General features: G+C 40.8%; 2 protein-coding genes across 7 annotated transcripts in view; one reads left to right on the top strand and one right to left on the bottom strand.

Moving 5' to 3' along the window:
• Positions 1-285: 285 nt before the first annotated feature.
• On the bottom strand, positions 286-5,918 carry c10h11orf58 (chromosome 10 C11orf58 homolog). The gene is made up of 5 exons (XM_056387561.1): positions 5,759-5,918; positions 3,593-3,676; positions 3,385-3,445; positions 3,053-3,162; positions 286-917 (listed from the first exon to the last, which is right to left on the bottom strand). Exons 1-5 carry the CDS (start codon positions 5,810-5,812, stop codon positions 684-686), a joined length of 543 nt encoding a protein of 180 aa, XP_056243536.1. The 5' UTR covers positions 5,813-5,918; the 3' UTR covers positions 286-683.
• Positions 5,919-7,742: 1,824 nt separating this feature from the next.
• Positions 7,743-21,653, top strand: part of LOC130176085 (transcription factor SOX-6-like) — a 118,561-nt gene continuing 104,650 nt past the window's right edge. For 3 of the 6 annotated variants that reach the window (XM_056386955.1, XM_056386953.1, XM_056386954.1), the window contains exon 1: positions 7,744-8,849. The gene's annotated coding sequence lies outside the window, so the exon portion shown is untranslated. Of the gene's footprint in view, positions 8,850-9,287; positions 10,340-21,653 lie in introns of those variants that run through there. The other 3 variants (XM_056386951.1, XM_056386949.1, XM_056386950.1) reach the window with 3 other exon arrangements.

Genomic DNA, 21,653 nt, shown 5'->3' with positions numbered 1-21,653 from the left:
TTATAAAAATACCTCCCCAGAGATCCACACAGATGGGGTTGAATGCATTTGGGATGATTTTTAACCTGACCTCCATTTCATTAATAGGGATTTTCTGAGCAGTTTACCTGACCCCTAGTGGACACAGTTCATTACATACAAATCAAGGTGAGAGCTTCCCTGCATAAAACAGACAGTGAGTTTTCTTTCAGTCCACAACGATACAGAATGCAAAAACAGTCCTTCACAGAAACCATCTCCTTTGTCAGAGAGAAATTGTAGTTCAAGTGTTAGGAACGGCAAACATTACAACTGACACTTCCTTTTATTGGTTTTCAAACAAGAAATCACAAAATTCACAATGTGTAGACCAATCACACTGAATGGCAAACGATCCTTTTTCATCCAACGTAATTCATGGCAAATACAGTGACTGCTAAAATGTTCAAACCAAATAAAAACTGGACCATTTGCCACCTTAACATGATATAACACCACTTAACCAAAAAGCTGAGGTTGCAGCCTGCTGATTTTATTTTTGACAACATGCACACAACGATGCCGTCCAGTGGTGAGTGCTTGTGTAGAGAAAACATTTCTACACAGTAAAAGAACTAGAATGACCGACAGTAAAACAACTACGGTCAAATTGTACAATTTTGAGATTACAAAAACTAATGCCTCCCTGCCCGCCCCATCCAGGCCTACGCTGACTTCACAAAGGCCATTTTGTATTCTTGTTTCCGCTCTCCGCTCTTACTGTCAGAGCTGGGCTTGGCCTGGTCTGAGGTCTGTTCCTTAGTGATGGGATCGCAGCCTTTGTCCTGGGCATCTGTTGGTTCTTCACCTTCTTTGCCACTGGTGGACTTCTCTGGCTCAGTTTCTTTTGTCTGACTGTCCACTGTTGGAGCGGGAAACAACTCTGGCTCCGGCTCAGGCTGTGAAGAGAACAACAACATGAGTTTTTTTTCCACTTCTGTCCAGTACTAAAAGAGTACTCCTGTTCCTGTACTATATTTATAGTGTACACAGATGGAATTAAGAGTAACGTCACAACACATTTGAAAATTGTTTTGCAGAAGATTGCCTTTTTGTTGAAGTGTTACTTACATAAGTAACAATGACAGCGTGTGTGTGTGTGTGTGTGTGTGTGTGCGTGTGCTCTTTGACAGTCACACCCTGCTCTGTACGCACAATTTGACATACTAAAGACAAGAAGAGTGTTTTGCCTCAATAACAATTTATGGGTGAGACAAAAATGGAGCTGCACAGACAGTCGGAGGCAATACTTGAGATACGTGTCATATGAACACACTCAACCTCTCAGGTCATCTAGAAGCGTCAGCTGACCAGTGCCACAGTTCAGCCGACACATGGAGAAGCAGCATGACTTTGAGTCTTTTACATTCTCCACTGCCTTTAACAAAGCCTTCAGTGTTCATTACTATCCATGCTGTCATTCTGATCTACCTCCTATTATTATCTTTAAAATTTAAATGTTAAAATGTTTTTATCCTTTTGTGCTTTACTACCTATATGTTTGAAATATTCTGCATAAATACATTTCCCTTGCCATCATTTTATTTGTTGGAATTCTTGTGACGATTTACAAGTAATTCAAACTAGCAACACCTAAATGCTAAATCCATATGCTATTATATGGAAAGTTACGGTTTGCCGACTTAAAAAAAGCATGTAAAACACAATTTAGCAGAGTATCTCTGATAGTGTTAAAGCTGGACTGCGGGACGTTTTAAATAGAAATGAACATTTATTACATTCAAGCCTTTGCCTGAGTTTTAAATCTGGTGTGTGTGCACAGGTAGTGGTGTGAGTTTGCCAGAGCTGAAACAGGTGTTCTGTCATATATGGGTACACTGTAAACATATATGGAGGCAATTAAGGTCTGGACACACAGCTGCATTATTTCTCAGACTTTTATTACGTGTTGCAACACAGACACACTGAAGGTTCCTAGGTGAAGTGCATTGGTAGGAACCTTCAGCACAAGTACTGGGCCACAATAAAAGTCTGCGAAATGTGGAGCTGCCTGTCAGGTGCTTGTGTTGAGCATCCGGAAAGGTTTCCAATGTACGTATTGACAACAGAACATGGTGTGAGAGGGAACGACTGAAGTGACAGAGACGAAGCAGGAGGAGTATGGCGGAAAAACCTTTGAGGCATCCAAGAAAAGTTTGTGAAGCTCCAGATAAAAAAAGAAACTGAGGAAGGATTACAGTCTAGAAAAGAAAGTGACTGACAGTAAGGACAGACATGGATTACCAATGGTGTGGCTTTTCCTGGTTGGACAGCTCTGACAGAAGAGAAGGGACTGAGACAGACATGGTTGTCACTTTACTGCTCTCGGACAGGTTAGCATTTGTAAAAAATGTAGTATACATTTTACCTAAATTATTTACCTAATAAATAATTATCATCTTGGAACTGTGAAAATTTCTCTGTATTCAACAGTGTGTAATTATGCCCCCTGCCAGAGGGGGGAGACAAAGGTTCCACACTGCAGGTTTAAAGTGAAGAACTTGTGAGCAAGAGCTGCTGGTAACTGCAAAATGAATGTATAGCCTGAAAAAACTGCAACCCACTACTGTCAAACACATACAGGTTATTTTTTTTTCTGATCTCTGATGGTGTGTTGAAAGCTGCAGTCTTAAAACAGCCTCACACTTTATCTACCAGAGATTTAAACAATGAAAAGATGGAGATACTTCTTGGTTTCGTTAAAATAAGCACTTAGATTAGCACTTAAATAAGTAATTGCATTTCACATACTGCATTTACATTATTGTAAATTGAATTACATCATCTTTATTTTCCCTGAATGTGGTAAAACATCATTCTTTGACATAAGAAAAAGAAACTCACTTACTGTGCCTGTTTCTAACATCTCTCTGTTGTCAGACTAGCTTGTGAACTGGTTGTAAAGGTTAGCAGCCATCTGTTTGCTAGGTGACTGACATATTATCTGTATAGATGTATCCATATAAATCTGTATAGATACATTTAATCTCCATGTCTGCCATATTTTACGAATGTCCTCTATTCTGGGTCTCACCTCGCTGAAGCCCAGGCCACAGTGCCTCCGGTTGCGGCCTGACAGCTTCCCATCCATGCCCTGCTGGTACTGCATCTCCAGCTGCTCATTGATCTTCTTATCTTCCTGCCCTGCAGAGGAGACACCAGTCACAGCAGGCACACCCAGCCGTTACAGGCCTATCCATGTGTGGATAGATCTGTGCGGCGGATGTGTAGTAAGGAAGGCGGGTTAATTGCATTGGGCATAAGGACAAGGCAGCATGGGTAAATGGCAAGGAACAGTAGTTGGGACATTTCTTACATAAGCAGAACAAATCCAGCCTTTTACAAAAGCTAAACAATGAAGCTTACCACTACGGAAGTGGGATGTCGACTTGTGGTCGCCAATGACAAGGCGTCCCGTGGGTTCTTTCTGGTGAACAGAAACAATCACATTTTATATCAACTGTCACAACTTCTCCACAGTGGCAAGGACAAAAACATAGCTTTCATGACCTGGACTAGAGGTTTACAATATAGTGAACTGAATATAAAGTGATCTAAAATAGGCAAAACAAACCTTGCCAGCACCCATCAACCGTAAAAACTTTTGTTTCCTTTCATTACTTCCCAGATCAGCTGATGCCCACTGAGTAGATCCATCCTGCCGAACCAAAACATTGTTATCATAAAGAATCAGTTCCAACAAAAATATAATGCTCATGGTATCAGATTATTTACTTATTTTACATTAAATATTTACAGTGTTTTTAACACAGTAGATGCTTATGCTGTTTCTAACCAACAGGGCTAGTCCTCTGATGACTCGCACAATCTGGACAAATGTGTGGCGCCCTTGCAGCCGGAAAGATCAGCGGTTACTTCAGTCTGTTGGAGAGGTATGTTTGATGATATTTGTTTTAGAACTTGACCGATTTATCAGCTGACTGATTTTATCGGCCTATCACAGATATATCGATAACGGTGCATATATTCTCCGATATGTGCTGATATGAATACTTTTATTAGGGAAGCAATAATGCATTGGAAATGCTCGGAAAATGCTCGGGCAGCATTTTATATGTATTTGATCCTTTGTCTTCCTTTAAGTTTAAATATATATATATATACCTATTTGTTCTTATGCTTTTTATTTATAGTTATTTTATGTAATTCCCAGTGAAGTTTAATGTTTCAGTGCACTGATGTAGTTTTGGACAATAAAGCTTATTGTTAAACTGTAAAATATCCTAATATCCTGCTTTCATTAGATATTTTTTTCACTTATTATTTTTACTCCCTAATATTGGTATCGACCCCAAAAATCCAATATCTTCTTCGGGCTGGGCTCCAATTTATTTTCATTATAAACACAATGTGTTTGGATTTTGTTTGCCTACTCTAAGTGAGCTTTATGTGAGTATTGGAAATCAACAGAGGAAAGAATACCCTTAAAAGTTAATAAAAATACTGGTGAACTTAAATGACAATAATCCCATTCATATCATACTTGCAGGGTAAAGCGGGTACTTAGATCCACATAATGTGATGTGTGTTATGTCCACTGTGGTCTGGGAGAGAAAAAGCAAGCAGCTTTTGTAAAAAGGAAGTAAAATGTATCCAAACCACATCTCTTACAAAAAATAAAACAACAGTTACAGTTAAAAGCCTTCAGCATTCAAAAGGTAAAGGAAAGAAATAGACTATTTTGAAGCAAATACATTATGTTGATTCTGCTGGAAGCTCCCAGTTGTTGCTAAATGCAAATATACAGAAAGTCCAATTTGCCACTGACCACATAGTACTGTACTGTCAATTTGAAAAGTTGAAAAAAATATCTGAAGAGGTTTAAAACAATATACCTGTCTTCAGTCCATTCATTGGTTGTGCAGAAAATTTGCAGTCATATTCTACCTTAAATACACTCAGTTGTCAGTTTATTGGGAACGCACAGAAAAGGCTAATATGGTTTAATACGGCAGTCTTGCAATAAATCTTACTTCAATAAAGATTATAATGTTCAGTTTGTGTTGTAACTGTTTCAGAGGTGCTGATTCAACTGTACAATAATTTTACAGGATGTAGTCTGTGGTGCTACTGAACTGCACTGTTGATGTATGTCTTTTATTATTTTGTCCATCCCAATGATGATAATGCAGCATTAACATTTTGGCCTTCATGAAGGTAGTATTTAATGTAGGACTGTATTAAACTGCCTCAGTTTCTACCTGGTGTTCCTAATAAACTGACAACTGCGTGTGGTTAGTTCAAACTAACATTTTCAAACATCTTTCCTAACAGGATAGTGACTATTGTTTTATTTGGTATACATTTCAGGAATTAGAACAATGATGGTCTGAAACATACATATTGCATACCACTTTACATTTGAGTGTTTATGCGTCTTAATGCTGTTATTTACAATTGAGAATATAACATCAGATGTAAAGTAAAAGGCTGATAATGTGTGACATACAGTCATTAATCCTTGCTCGGTAAAACATCTCCAGTTGAAAAAAACAATTTGATACAAAATGATATCATGTGCCATATGTTTTATGTAATTAATTTTTAAGTCAACCTAAAAATGACGAGTAAACTTTGTCCAGGACTTAAACAAGAAACGTGTTCAGGTTTCATGATAAGACTGAGACGTTAGCAAACAGGCGAACACGAAACTAGCCTTATCTAAGTAATTCATAGCTTTCATACGCAAATTATACTCAGTTTTTATTATTTTACTCACTTGACTTGGAGATGCGGGTCGTTTTGTCCCATGCCTGTCCTCTGGAGAACTCATTATGAACGAAGGCTTTACTAAATTGTCAATAAAATATCATGCCACGGTACTAGCATAGGCTAACTGGGATTTGTCAACACTTCTCCGTGTCGTCACTTCCTCCTTTTTCTTCTTCACTTGTGTCCCAGACGGTTATGTCAACTCTCTGCTGCCACTCATAGGTGGACGTTTACCTAACTAAAACGAATGCAGTTTGATAGAAAAGTCCTGCAATAACGCCCCTTCATGAATGTTTGACTGTTCAGTTTGTGCTGAAACTTTCAGAGAGCTGTTGAGGCTGCAGTTTGTGATGCTGCTCAATTATATAAATACAGGTGTTTCTGTTATTTTTTGCACTCCATTCATATCAATGAGGGTAGTGTAAATAACAAAAAGACACATAGGAAGCAGTACAGCTCAACAGCACCACAAACAACATCCTCTACAATGTTCATAAATTGAATTAACAAGTCTCCAAAACAATTTCAGTAAAAATGGACCTTAACTGCATTTATTGCAGGACTGCTGTACCAGACTGCATTAGTTTTAACTAATAAACTTCCAACTGAGTGTATCTGAAAATCAGCTAGCAACATCACTACTAAGATAATATTGGATGAAAGGAGGGGGCTTAACATTTCCACAGTTTAAAAAGACAGTGGTCACATTACAATGTCAAGGGACTGAGTCTTCAGAAGCATCAAGGAACAGGCACTTCTAGCAAAATAGTTTTATATAGTTATATTTATAAATAAAAGAGTTTTTTTGTGTGTTTCAAAAGGTAGACTAATATTTAAAGAGATGCTATATTCAAACGTGTTTTGATTACTGTTACTATGAACAGAGTTTGACACTCTGTCAGTCTGTTTTCACATCCAATTGCTGAAGAAGGAAAGTTTATCTGTGCTCATTTTAATAAGTGTAATGTGAATGTGATTTTGTGTCATATCTTGTAGCCAGTCATGGAACAATATGCAACTTACACAAGTGTAATATGGCAACTTGAGCTTCCAGTGCACATACACTGAGAATGACCTTTACAGGGAAGTATGAGACATCTTGTGTCAAGTAGTTAAACTTTCAAAATAAACAATAGCCAATTGATATAATCATAGATTCTGGGATTTTCAATGAGAAAGGAGTAGATGAATTTAAAGAATTTTTAACTAGGTAATTGAATAATGTGAAGGAAAGTCATTAGAGACACAAATCATTCCAAGCAGAGCATTTGTATGTCTTAAAAAGACTGGAGGGGACCTTAAATATAATAGCTAATAGCCTAATAAAAGCTTTATTGGGCTTGACTGTCCTTGAAAGCGTCCAGAATCATCTGTCATTTAAATCACAATGACTCTTTATTTATTTATTTGCTTATTTATTTTCTGGAATTATGATGTGTTTTCTCAGGCTTCAGTATGGCGTTAGAAAGTCTTGCACAAAAATAACTCAGATTTGATCAGATCAGCATGTCAAAAAAAAAAAAAAAGCTAATTAATAATCATCAACAGACATCTAATTCTGGAATTTGGAGATTACAGTATATTTCAGTGGAGGATGTGTCAATAGCCTGGCACCAAAATTTCAATGTGGAACATTATTAAGTTAAATTTCATTTTTCTATTTTCCCATTATATTACATTTAATTATTAAGATATCAATTACCCAAAGCCTTCACTTTGTGGAGTCGCGGACATGTTTAATGTAAAATCAACCCTGTATTGGATGACCTACAATAAAACCGCCAAAAGGTGGCGCAAGAGTAAGTGTAATAAAGGCAGAGCCCAGAGGATCTCACACCTCGAACAGGACGCTCTAACTTCATTTCTGCAACACAATCATCCAGATATTAAACGAGAGACGTTTACGTTTGAACTTATTAGTCCTTTTTAATGAGCTTAACACACTTTGTCTAATTAACCAACATGTGTCTTGGTATTTCCCTGTATTTTAATAATTTTGATATGTTTTTTTCCATAGCAAAATGAAGAATAATCACTCGTTGGAGACTTTAAAATATCGACTACACTTCAGAGAAGATGGGAGAGGAAATTATCGAAAGAAAAGGTGATTTATTTTTAAGATTTGATCTCAAATGAATTCCTTTCTCAGTTCGACTTTTTAAAAAGTTTCAAAGACGAACCAGCACTGGTGAGAAATTTTCTTATTACACAAGCCTATAAAATATTAGCACAAAGAAAAATGTTTAATATGCATTTACCTGCTAAAACTGTCCACAAAAATTTTTTTTAAAGTCAGTATAAAACTAGAATCTACCTACATCATTATTTGTGCTTTTCAGCTTGTTTGGTTTCTCACTTAAAATATTTAAACAAAAATCCATTTATTTTTTTTAAAATTGTTACTCAAACTGCTGGACAGGAACAGGTGACCAGCACGCGCGTGCATTCACTCACACGCCTGTGAAGCCTTTATGTCCATAGAGAGAAAAGTGGGAAAGAGAGAGATAAACAGAGAAGTTAAAATAAGGAAGAGAGTGGGAAAAGGAAAATATTAAGTACAAAGTGAGAGATATTTTAATGCACTATCCAATAAAGCCAGTGACACAGACAGAGAGGGATAAATAATGAGAGAGGGAGAGAGAGAGAGAGAGAGAGAGAGAGAGAGAGAGAGAGGGGGAGAGAGGAGGGGTTATCCTGCTTCTGCTTCTTTACCCGACACTGCCCCGCACTCTCACTTAACCTCCACATAGCGCTGGACGGGAAGTAACTTAAATTACTTTTTGAAAATATCCTCCAAATGACAGCTCCTCGGGCTCCGCGTCTCTTCTGACAACGACGCCGAAGTATTTTGTTTTACTTTCTGATCGTCGGCGCAGCGCAAACAGAGGAGTTACCAAAGTCCCCGACACGCTCCAGCGATGGTGACTTTACGCACGGGATTTGAAGACTGTTTGAACTGACTCCTCTTGTTTGGTCTCAGCGCTGACAGCCTGCCTTCATCATCATCACCATCATCACCGTCAGCATCGTCAAATATAATCTCCGAATTTGTAGCGAGAAACAGGCGCAGCAGTGAGGAGTCGAATCAGCGGATCCAGGTAAGAGAAGTCCTGTTGCATCAGTGTGGACTTGCACCGGGACCGTCACCCGGCGCGTCCTCCGGGCTGCTTGTTATGAAAGTCGGTGCGCACTTCGTTATCTCTGCTGCAAAACAAACAGCGATGACAGCAGCGGATTCAGGCTCCATCAGTGGCTTTAAACCTGCAGCTGGGTGATTAGACTCGGTCGACCCGAGATGACCCGCAATAACTAACTCTCAAATCTTTTTTTAAACTTTCTGTATCAGAGAAAAAAACTTAAGGTTATGTTGAGTAGCTAATTTATTAACAGACTTATAATAAGACAATGTCACAAAAACTCAGAGGAGTGTTTGTAATAAAACATAACAATTTATAATAACCAGCAACCAATACCATGAGTTTATTGTCAACTATTGTTATTTGCATGTTAGTTGTATAGAATGACAAAGTCAAAAGTGAAGTATCATAAATATTGATTATTTTATTTTATAATAACCAATATTACGTTTGTTATAAACACACAGAAACTGTGGTGGAGAGATTAACCTCAAACTGAACTTCACCTAAGAATCTTTGCAAAAAAAAGTTGTGATTTTTCCACTGAGACTTATCTTAGGGTCAGTGTTAAATATAAACATGGACCATTAAATCTGTGATCCTGCAAACATAACAAAATATGAGCACAAATCTGTCTTCAAAACATGCCTTCATTAATTCATTTTCACTTCCTTCACCCACTTTAAGCTTTTAAACTAAATGAAAGGAACTCAAGGTTAATTTCAGCCATAAAAGATGCAGCTATATTGTTGAAGAAAAGCAGAGGATGAACTGGAGTTTAACGGACATCCCTGTCATGCGCTATTAACAGAAGTGGTTCAGCGGCTCTGTAGCACCAGAAAACGCTTCAATAGGCTCACAGCCCATTTAAGAGACATTTAGGAAGAGTCTCTGAAGCACTGTGCGCAGATGAGCTTTGCATAAAATAGCCAAGAAAATTAAAAACTTTACAAAAGGCGCTGAACTTTAATTCTAAAGAGCCGTTTTTGAAATAATGTATTTCTGTAGTCATCGCATTCAGCTCCACTGGAGTCCGCGGGGTGACACTCAGTAGTTTCTTCATCGGCCACACAGCGGTAGCCTTCTGTCCAGGATCGTGAACGCCCCGCGCTCTGCCGGACCTCTGTGGCTCGTGTGTGCGCGTCCCCGGGCTCCGCGGCACCTCCAGAGACGCACATTTCAGCGGCTCTGTGGTGTCCCGTGTTTCCCCCACATGTAACTCACTGGACTACAATAGAGAGAAATAGACTACAGAGGGGGAGAAGAGAAGAGGGGCGTCTTTCGGGCCCAAGTTAACGTTCCCCCCTCGGAGGTCACGGCGGCTGACCCTAGAAGAATGCGTGAGTCATATATTAAAATAGACTCGGAGCCCTAACGCGGGTCCATTGGGAGACAATACCGGGGGAAACAGGACAGTGTCCCAGCACGGCGGGAGAGTTGAGAATTAGTCTGTAAGTTTCCTTTTTCCCTCCTACATGATTTTCAGTGCGATCGTTGCCTTTCTTTCTTTATGTTGCATCGTTAAAAAGTGTGGAGCGTGCGTCTTGACTTTCTGGGCGATAAAAGGTGTCAGTTTCACTTGTCAGTTACGCAGCCTGGTAGAGTGACAGAGCTGCTTGTGTATGAAGTTAATTGCGGGTGTGTGAACTCGAGTCACGCAGGCAGGGACAGTTTCTTATCCCCGGAGCGAGGAGCCTGCAGCTCGGACAATCACTTTGCCCCGAGTTCACGGTGAGGATGTGACAGGGGGTACAGGAGGACAAGGCGCACGACAGCGGCCTGAAGGAGACTGATAGAGTCACTTCAGGGTGTTTCCCCACATTTAGAGCCACACTACACCTCCGAGATAAGCCACTGCTCGCCTGCAGATAAGGAGCTTTTAGAGACGCAGAGAGAGTGGGAGAGAGAAAAAGAAAGAGAGAGAGAGAGAGAGAGAGAGAGAGAGAGAGAGAGAGAGAGAGAGATCACACTCCCATGACAGAAATGAGTCTGAAAACTGCTAAAGAGGAAACGCAAAGTCCGGATAATTGTTCCACTGATTTCTGATTAATTTGAACAAACTGAAACCATTAGATCTTCAACACTTGTCATGTGTGGCGTGAGTGAGAATGCGCAATTTCCCAGCATCAGCTGTGCGCTAATTGTTTTTTTGCATCCACATTTTTTTTGTTTGCACATCAAATCACTCCTCTATTCAGGGTTATAATTGCCCGGCCTGACAGGTCCTCCAGTTGCCAGTTTGGACCTGCCCACAGCGGCTTACGCAGTAAATCACAATTTCCAACAAGTTGTTTAATTGTTTGGACTGTGGCAGAAACAATTTATAGACCACCACCACCACCCCCTCTCTCTTGTAAGTGAGAGTGTCTGTCTGAAAAACAATCCGAGCAGGGGAGGGGGTCGCCGAAGTTGATCTCCTATGGCATTTTGTTTTGAGCAGGTGCTGCGGGTTGAAGTTCCCTCATAAGGTAAAGTGGCATTAGAGTGTCCAAATGGCAGACTTATATATAGGCTGCCAATTCAGCACATTGTCCCGGGCTGCATGGCTGCGCTCTCCCCGCTGTCTGAGGGAGACCTGCAGCTTTTCCCTTTTTTTTTTTTTTTTTTTTTTTTTTTTTGCATCTCCTCTGTGGGGATCCGCGCTGACAACAGGCGGACAGACTAAACACAGCGGCCGGTCACTGCGTGGTCCATCAGGACTCTGTCAGCAACATGAAATCACCAACCGTGCGTAAAATGCGCATCATATCTGCAGCCAATTTGAATTAATCGCCGCCTGTGATGAAATATAGATTAAAATATAACATTAAAATTATGTCTCTTGCAATAAAAAAAAAAAAACTAAGGGTGGGCTACATTTTGTGCATTTAAATCCCACAGATTCAATTACTTAGTTGAAAATAGGTGATGATTTTATTAAATTTCTTTTGATTTTGTGATTTGATATAGGCAATTAAATTTTTTGATTACACCTCTATCTTTTCCAGCATCAACATAAGTTTGTCTGTTATTATAAATCACTAAAGAGGATTTATTTTGAAAATATCAATATCAACTCCTTTTTCTTTTTCTTTATTCCCAACATTAAGCCCTGAAAATGTGCATGCTGGTGTTAATGTAATGCAAGGCCAACCTCGGGATCTAATTCTCTGTTTCTTAGAAATCCAGCCATCGCTCACACGTCATGAATAATGTGCCACATATATTTCTTGGACCCTGAGAGGCCTTTTCCTCTGGTGTGGCGCAGAGGGACTATTTAGTGGCAGAAAGAGGGTACAAATGGGAAAGATTAAAGGATTTGACAGCTGAGAGAAGAAGAGAGTGAGATGAAGAGAGACATTGAATAGAGGAGGAGGAGGAGGGGAAGAAGTGAATTTGGAGAGTGAGTGTGAGCTTGCCTTTTATCAGACAACCTTAACAGCTTGATGTGCAAAAGGAACTGTATTTAATTTCATCTTGAGGATGCATCATGATGCTTAACCCCCCTCTGCAATACTGTTATTATATTTTCACTGTTTATTGGCCTTCTTTCATCTGCTGACCATGGTGTTATAGATTTAAGTGTTTCCACATGTTTGGTTTTTTTTTTTTGTGAGGATGTCAATTCACCTTCATCGGAAAAACCGTCGCTCCTCCATTTTAAGCCTGTGGCTGATTTGGAGAATCCTAATTATTTGTTGTCGGGCTCTTTGAAAAAGACACCAGCCCCGAAATTGGACATGTGTTGTACAAACACAAATTAAACATTTAGCCCTAAGTATTTCTCCCTGGGTCCTAAGTGCATATTAGTCAGCCTATACTTATCTCGGGCCCAACGGCACACCCAAATTGCAGTGTTGCTGCTGAAAAAGAGGCTGAGGCCCGCGAGAATGAGCACTTGAAGCACGCTGGCAGATGCCCATAAGTTTCTCAACCACAATGCAAGCCTAGGTGTGTGTATGTACAGTATCTGTGTGTGTGTTTGTGTACGTCTATGGACTTTAGTATCTTTTGTCTTTTTGTGATTGTCGACATAAACCGACCTGTCAAATGTTCCTCTGCGTGTGACTCAGTGTGCTCATGTGCGTTTAACATTTTATCCAGTGTGTTTGTACATGTGTGCGATAAGCACGCGTATGTTTGTGTGTGTGCATGGGCTTACCTGTTTGCATATATTCATGCATGTCCTTCTGCACAGTAGCTGTAGGTGTGTATAATATAAAAGCATGTGTCTGTGTATCTTGTTGTGTCCTCGTCTTGTGTGTCTACACTGGGTGGCCTCTCTGCCTTAACGTACCGTATGTATGTTCTTGACTCTGTGTGTGTGTGTGTGTGTGTGTGTGCCCCGCTGGGTGGGCATACTGCTCTCCTCTGTTCTCCACCACCACATAACCTTGGAAACAGCTTCCTCGTTTTTCTCCAGAGCGGAGAATAACAAGACACAACGTTTATTCTCCTCTCTCCTCTTTTTCAATGGTCGGGGTAACCTTTCCTTTCTGCCGCCGATTCTCCACCACCTGCTCCCCACCATCCAATTACAAAGCCCAGAATGAGAGCTTACCTGGCACACCAACTCCTAATGACAACACCCCCCCCCCCACATACACACACACACACAAACACACGCAGTCACTCCTCCATCCTCCTCTTTATGCATCTTTACATGCATTAATCTTTTTCCTCGTCACGTTGACTGCAGCTCAGATTTTTCGGCATCTTGATGCACAGAGCAGCTGAAGTTCATGAAGTTCAACCTCCGTGCCTCTTTTCTCTCTCTCTCTCTCTCTCTCTCTCTCTCTCTCTCTGTCTGACTTTTCTTTCTTTAAGCATCAGGGTGTGTGTCAGCGTCCTCTGATGTCTGTCACGTTAACAATGACTGTTGTGTACCTGCGGAGGATTGAGTGAGAGTTATAATCGTATGCTTTACACAAGACAAATGACAAATGACTGCTGCACTGTTAACACACTCACAGACCCAGCATCCTGCCTAGGGAGAAAAATAATAGGGCTTGAGTCCGTATTAAACTTCTACCACTTTATTTTTCTTTGATTATTTGGAATGAATGTTGTCTGTAATGTTTTTTTTTTTTCTGTTTTCCTGTTTGTTTTGTGATTTGCAAACAACTTGGCGCACTCTCCTCTCTGCTCTCTCTTTTTTTGTTTCCACAAGTGGAAAAACTCACCATCACACTCTCCATCGACGCAGCACAGAGAGCTGCCATTTGTCTGAGCTGTTGAGAGTCATTCATTCAAAACTAAATGATGAGCAGCAAAATGGCTTTTGCTTTACTTTTCTTGTTGTCATATACTGCTCCCCTTTATATGCTCCCCTCCAGTATTTGCATTTCACGTTGATCTGACTGTGCTAAAGAAGCATCCTAACTTTATAGTATAAGGGACAAAAAGGCACAGGGACAGGGAAATAAATAACTTTAAATAAATAATCAAAGGTCCCATATTTTACATTTTCCCTGTGTTTTATTTGAAGTCTTGATCCATAAGAAGATATATTTGTGGTTTTAAGAACTAAAAACCGTCTCAATGTAGTTTTACATCTCCTCTCTCAGGCTTCTCTCTGGGGCTCTAGAAACAACAGGTCAGTGAGCCAATCAGAAGAGAGGAGGCTCTGAGTCTCTCTTCTGATTGGCTGACTGTTTTCTGAGTGATCTATTAAAAACACTGCAGGTTTCAGGTAAACACACAGAGAAACCAAATCCTGTAAGTTTTTGGATGGTGGGTCCAGGTGGGCGGGGCTTGGGGCATGGCTTAGAGCGGTGACTGCTTTGTTGTGACATCATAAAGTCCAGACGGCTGGTTTTAAGGCTCAGTTTCTGAATACAGGCTGTGTGCATTTCTTTGTGGACTGAGCGTTTTGATACTTTCACAGTATTAATATAGAACCTAGACCTGCTTTATAATCAAGACATGGAAATTTACCTTTATACTATATGGGACCTTTAAATAACTGGAGAAAAGGTTTAACAATGAACCACTTAAGTTACACATCCACCACATGAAGTTTAACTAATATCTGTGATATGTGATGCACAATTATTTAAATAAGTTAATCAATTTATTGTCTCTTGTCAAATTCAGATAGAAAGTAAATTTGGTATGTCTAGCTAGTAGCTCTCTTACAAGGTGGATTCTCTTGATCTCATGTTTGTGTAATTATTTTTTTCCCTAAAGAAATAGATTGCTTCTGAAAAAAATGATGTTGCATGCAAAATAGATTAGTCTCACAAGTTATTACTCACTGCTGCTTGGTCATGGAAATCTCATCATTGTCACTTTATCGTTTCACTTAAAGGAGTCATTGTAAAAAGACATAATTCAGATTATTTCTTTCTCTGCTGCACTTGATGGACGTCTAGGCTTCGCCAGACAAAGTGAATGCTAAAAATGTCCACTGCAGTCTCTTTTCTGCTAAATTGTGGACATGAATGACAGGATTAAAGTGCTGTGGTTGGGCTCTTTGGCTCATCCAATCAGATTACAAATTTTTGGTATTTCTAACAAGACTATGGGGTGACCAGGTGACTGACACTGATGCTCCAGTGGCTCTTTATCTGTCAGTCAGTCGTTGTGGCCTTGGACTGCAGCAGCAGCAGATGCTTTATCAATTACACTGCTCCTGATGATTTTTCAGAAAAGGGAAATCACATGTCTGCATGTCCAGGAGCTCTTAGAATTTCACCCCCTCCTCCTCGTTCCACTTTTTCTTTCAGGGTCTCCTCCTCCCTTCTTTTCGTTTTGGGTTACATTTAACATCCCAAGTGAAGGCCGGTTGCCTTGACAGATGAACTTAGAGCGGAGCTGGAACTCACACCTCACACTGAAACGCTAAACATTTGCTGCAGCCGCTCTTCGTTTTAGTGTCAAATAAGGACTGAAAAAAAACCAGATTCTCTTCTTTCAGTCAAAATGCTATCAGTGACTTTCATATCAAATAACACAACAGAGTTTTTATCGTTGTTAGAGCACTGCTTATTTCATTCTGACATGAGACTCATATGACAAAAAAGCCTGTTTTCGGGCTGACTGTCTGCGAGCTGTTGTCTCGGCCTAAAGTATTTGTGTGGTTGTTTTTCAGGGTTGCAGCGTGCGACATGGTACTTGTATGGTTTGGGAACTTTTATGAAGGCTGAGTGTCATTCATTATCCCCTCAGTGCAGAGTTGTTCAGCAGCCTTGATACAGACAGATGTTTTGTTTTCCGCAGCACAGAATGGGCTGCCGTGGTGGGTTTGTTTAAACCATCTTTGCTTTGAAAAGGGAGCTCTGGAGATTACCTTATGTTCATTTTTGGGGTTGGGATTAAGATGATACCCTCCATGGTTCATGAAAACCCACAGTGGTGAAGCATTTTGGGGGATTTTGTTCCCAACTCCACAGAGAACCTGGTGTTCATCAGGAAATATTATTCCAACTAACTGCCCTAAGATGAATCCTTACTTCAGTATAAACCTGCAATGGGCTTCATATGATGCTATGAGTCAATATGGGAACATGGTTGTCATTAGCAAACATCTCTTGGTTTGTTTTATCCTTCTTAAGAACCAGATGGGTGGGGTTTGGTGTGTGAGATGACACAAGTGCCTGAAAGTTTTTACAATCGAAAGAAAGTTATGATGATACATTTGCACATCTCATGTGTGACTGACGGCTAAGCGGCCTCTTTCTGTATTGTAATTACAAACAAACCCCACCCCTCTGGCACTCCCTATAGATTAAAACAAACAGGAAAATTATTTGTTTGATGAAAGTCTACTGTTGATGTCGATTAGTCTCTTTCAGATGCTGTGCCTGTTAATATGATCACCATTTCGCCTCTTAATGACTGTATGACAAAGATTTATAATACAAGCTGTTTCCAGTACAACACTGCAAGTTTCTTTTTGAACTCCCATCATAAATTAATGTCCAATGATAGAAAAGAAAAAGGGAAATTTGCTAAAATGTTTGCGGTGTGGAAAACGTCTCCTGTGCTGCTCTCATCAGCCCCTTTGAGACTGCTTGAGCTGCTGCACGGTGCACTTGAGCCTTGGACAGTGCGCACACACACACACACAAACATTTTAAGGCGTACACACACATTTCATAACCGATAAAAACTGAGCTGAGAACACAGTTACACGTAGCTTGTTTTGCGTGGTCCAAACCACAAAAAGGGAATTTATTTTGCCTTCTTCTATTCAGTACATGTCTCATATTGTTCAGTCATAAACAACCCGATATTGCTGTGTAGTGTAAACAAGGTTAGGTAGTAATTGGAAAATATAAATGCCTGGAGAGGAAGAAGAGGGTCTGATACCGTCACAATGACAAGTGTCTGGGAGACATATATATATATATATATATATATATTTAGTTTGAATGTAAGAATGGAAGCATAAGGGGAAAAATCTTGCCAAAGTATTTAAAGGGCAACTCCATCAATTTAGTGTTGCACTTCCATGAATCGGGGGACTTGTGAGGGAAAACAACTAACAAATCATCCAGATTGAAGCAGCATTAGCTCCAATATCCTGACTTAAGCTTGAGCTAAAATTGCTGGAACCCTACGTTTCCCATAATGCCACTCAATTGTGTCTCCTCATTAGATCCTGGTAAACTCCTGCATTTTCAGTCTTCATGTATCCAGATTGTAACTGGCTTTTGGTAGTATCCAAGCCTGACAACCCTGATGACATCACTCCAGTGTCATAGACTTTACACAGCTTCTCCTCCCCATCATCAGTAAACTGATCCTGGTGTGTGAAGTTGGTGGAGTGCCCCTTTAAAGGTCACGCATTTTACACTTTTCCTGTTTTATTTGAAGTGTTGATTGATAAGAAGATATATTTATGGTTTTAAAACCATCTCAGTGTAGTTTTACATCTCTTCTCTCAGGCTTCTCTCTGGAGCTCTAGTAACAACAGGTCGGTGAGACAATCAGAAGAGAGGAGGCTTTGAGCCTCTCTCCTGATTGGCTGACTGTTTCCTGAGTGATGAAATAAAAATATGTCAGATTTCAGGTAAAGGAAGGTTGGATGGGTCCAGGTGGGCGGGGCTTGGGCATGGGTGAGACCACTTTGTTGTCGCAAAGTTCATTTTAAGGCTCAGTTTCTGAATACAGGCTGTGAGCATTTCTCTGTGGACTCTGTGATACTTTCACAGTATTAGTATAGAAACTAGATCTGCTTTATGATCAAACAACACATGGAAATCTACCTTTATACTATATGGGACCTTTAATTGTCTGTCTATGTGTAAAAAGTTATTGCATAAAAGTTATAGTTTGTACATGAGGCGCCCTCATGAAGATCGTTTTTCCTTTTCTACTCAACTCATAATTCAGCTTTTGTGCCAGTTTAAGAACAGCGAATCAATCAGATTTATTGGTTATTTGGTGCAGAACCAGGTGCGTGGCATTGTTCCCACCTGGGTAAACAAAGTAAAAAAGATTAATAATCACTTTAGATTTTGAAAGAAACAACTGCAAACAATCCTGGTGTGATTTTCCTCTGAGCTCATGTTTACATAGCTTTTATAGTTTGATTCTTCCCTCCTCTAACAGCGGGCAGGCTAACCTTCACTTTACCGCTCCGAGTGGTTTGGAGTAATGGGGCGTGGCGGCAGGGTTCGGGGTGCGAGGCCTCTGAAATGACCCTGTGGTGAAGTAGTGAGGGCCAGGATAGCGTGGTCCCACCCACCGAGCCAAAAGCCCAAATCCAATTGGTCGCCGTCCAGCTTGTCTACGCAGGGCGTTGCCATGGTTCCCAGGCCCCAAAAGAAGCCTTTAATCGAGTTGTTGTCATCATGAGATGGTGGTGAGTGTTTGGGCTCGCAGTGGAGAGATAGAAGCAACAGTGAGAAAAAAAGAGAAAGAGAGAGAGAGAATGAGGGAGGCTGAGTATTGACCGTGTGGCTCAGAATAGAAATGCGCCGCTTGACAGGCAGCTCTGAAGGCAGCCAGTCTTTTTGAGATACACACATCAGGTTCACTCCTGGTGTCATGAAGTTCCCAGGGCTATATAGCGCCTGGGAAAGTGTTCAAAAATGACATGCTCCTGACACACTCCTGGCTCATGTCTATTTGTATATGGTATGCTATGTTCTGAACACAGTGTTGGATTAGCAGGAGCGTGGAGTGCGGTGTTCAGTGATGACGGGGTGTGCAGAGGAGTGGCGCTGGCTTGGGTATCAAGCTGACTGGGCTCAGACCTCAGGTTTCCGCCACGTAATCCAACACACTTTAGATGGTGGGGCGGATGGCGGCATCATGGCCTGCTGACATTTGTGCCAGGAGGTTTCACACACATAAGATACACTCACTGATAGTAGCGCTGTGCATGTGTGTGTGTGTGTGTGTTATTGTGTGACCCATCTGAGGAGAATTACAGCCACACCATGGGACCCACCTCGTGGGCTTTTCCATGCATCTATTGATAACCGCAGGTTGTGGGAGCAAACTTTGTTTTACTGCTCAGTCTGAGATGTAACTACAGGGGGAAACAACCAATCGGGTCAGTCGTACCACTGTATTGTTAGAGGTAGCTAATTTGTCTTGGCTCGCAGCCGACGTGTAACCGAATAAAATGGCCCTTTGCCACGGTCCCTCAAGATGATGGTTCCCTGTTGGAGGGCCTGCCATTGCAGAGGAGAAAATCGCTGCCTCAGCAGGCTGTTAAGTCTCATTCTCAAGGAGCTTACACTGTGTCTCCCTGTTTAATATGGGAAACATACGTAGGCCCGCCTGTGATGTCAATTGTTATTGCTGGAGGCCAGCTATAGGAAAAATCTCATTTGCCTTTTCTCAAGCACTGTAGTGAAAAGTAGCTTATGTCATAAAGACGCTATTGTGGCTGCTGCGGGGTCTGCTGTATGTTTGTGTGTGTGTGCGTGTGTGCGTAAGTGTCACTTCTTTGACCCATACATTGTGGATTTCACGTGTGTTTTCCTCACATTTGTGTAGGTTTGAATGGACAATGGTTTCTGTGCCTGTTTCTTCATGGCGCACACAAAGGGAGTTAAGTGGCGGCCCTTTGTGCTGGAGATTTATGAATTAGAGCTCCTATTGTAGCTGCCACAAATGATTACATAGTTCTTGCGCCCGCCCCTCTTTGATTTTCTGCTTGTGTTTAGTCATTGTGCAGCTCCATGTCTTTTGCTGGTGGAGATAATAACGCTGATGATGGAAGGAGTCTTGGTGTGTATCAGCCTGAGGAGAACAGAACATCCGTCCAATTTGACATAACTCAAACACTTACATGTGAAAAGAATCATGAGACCTATTTGGTATATCACAAATATCAAGTCTGATCTTGCCCAATTGATATTTATAAAATGTATAAGTCTTCACTTTACCATCCGATCTGCCAGAGTTCCACCTGTGGAGCTTTCTCTGCAGCCCACAAGGTTGTATCAGGACATTTCCATCTGCAAATGTGTACATGTTAATCCATCAATTTCCCCCAGATTATCTAAGATTAAAAATAATGAGCTTTCATGATAACCAACTTCAAACCGAGATGGGGCATAAAATGTGAGTAGCATCATAAAATTGCCGAGGACTGAAAAATGTGGCTCCAGTCAGATCAATAACTGTTAGCCATGTAATCACTCTCTCAGCCTGAATCCCACAGACGTCTGTTTCAGCTGCGGACACAGCAGCAAAAATGCACTTATATAGACAAGAAATGTGGGGAAATGAAGCAAAGGAAAAAGTCTTGATCCTCAGTAAACATTTGCATCATGCCAAAGGTTTCTATAAAATGAAATATGCTCATTAATTCCTTAGGAAAACACGTCACTGCAGTGCAACAAGTCAGAACAGTGTGGGGAGGGGGAAAGAGATAAACTGTATGTTTGATTTCTCTTATGAATACAAATTGTAGACATATGGGGGAGGAGGGGATTGAAGTAAAACAGCTGATATTTATTGCCACCACAGTTTTTCTATCCGTTTTTTAAAGCCATTTCTGACAACCACCTCCTCCTCACCTCAACAAGCCTCCCCTCATGTTGGGCTTCTCCATGTTTTACAGAGAAGCAGATTTGTGCGCTGTCCTCTAAATCATTTCCCTCTCTCGCAGATTGCTCCCTGCAGGAATATTGGCCTGACAGCCGTTTTTTCCTCACTCTGCTTCCCCAGTGGACTCATTTACATTTATGCATGCAGCAATTAATTACAGACTGGCGCTGGCCTTGTAAATTAGAGGGAGCCGAGGTCGCCCTCATTAATTGCCCCTGACAGTTAAAGCCTTGTTTGGGTCGTGACAAGGCTGACTTCAGGCAGGGATAGTGAACGCTTAGCAGTGGTTGGCTGGTCTTCATACATCTGATATCACTTTGCAGCAAATGAGGAAAATTTACTTTATTGATGATTATATTATTTTGTACTACTGTGTTTTTTTTTTTGCTGGATACAAAGAAAAAAAAGTTTTGCAAACTTATGTTCTATATCCCAGAAAAGCTTTCTCTCTACAGCTATAGGTTGTCATTCCATTCCTTGTGTTTTGTCTTTAGCGTGATGGCTTCTGTGTTTTGTTTTTTTTTTTGGGGGGGGGGGGGTCTTTCATCCAAATACTTGTGGAGGGGTTTTTCTATAGACTCAGGAGTCAGGCAGGCGACTTCTCACGGTATTGGCCTTTTCATGCAAAGACGCTCCAACTTTTTCCGGCTGCTTCCCTCACAAGGCCCTCCTTTCTTCTCTGTCACGCAGCGATGTGTTTGTGCATACCTCATCGGCTTGACAAAAGAAGGGAGAGATCCTATTCACTTCTGCCTTTGACATTCACCTCTT

This window comes from Seriola aureovittata, chromosome 10, assembly GCF_021018895.1.
Source record: "Seriola aureovittata isolate HTS-2021-v1 ecotype China chromosome 10, ASM2101889v1, whole genome shotgun sequence".
NCBI lineage: Eukaryota > Metazoa > Chordata > Actinopteri > Carangiformes > Carangidae > Seriola > Seriola aureovittata.
Note: the sequence above shows the minus strand (reverse complement) of the source record. Positions and strands in the feature narration are given on the sequence as shown.

Bases quoted from the DNA above. Each gene is read 5' to 3' on its own strand.
- c10h11orf58 (XM_056387561.1), bottom strand. From the start codon at position 5,812: ATGAGTTCTCCAGAGGACAGGCATGGGACAAAACGACCCGCATCTCCA. The intron at 3,163-3,384 runs GTAAGCTTCATT...TCTCCTCTGCAG, and splicing joins GACATCCCACTTCCGTAGTG to GGCAGGAAGATAAGAAGATC. The intron at 918-3,052 runs GTGAGACCCAGA...TTCTCTTCACAG, and splicing joins GTGGCCTGGGCTTCAGCGAG to CCTGAGCCGGAGCCAGAGTT.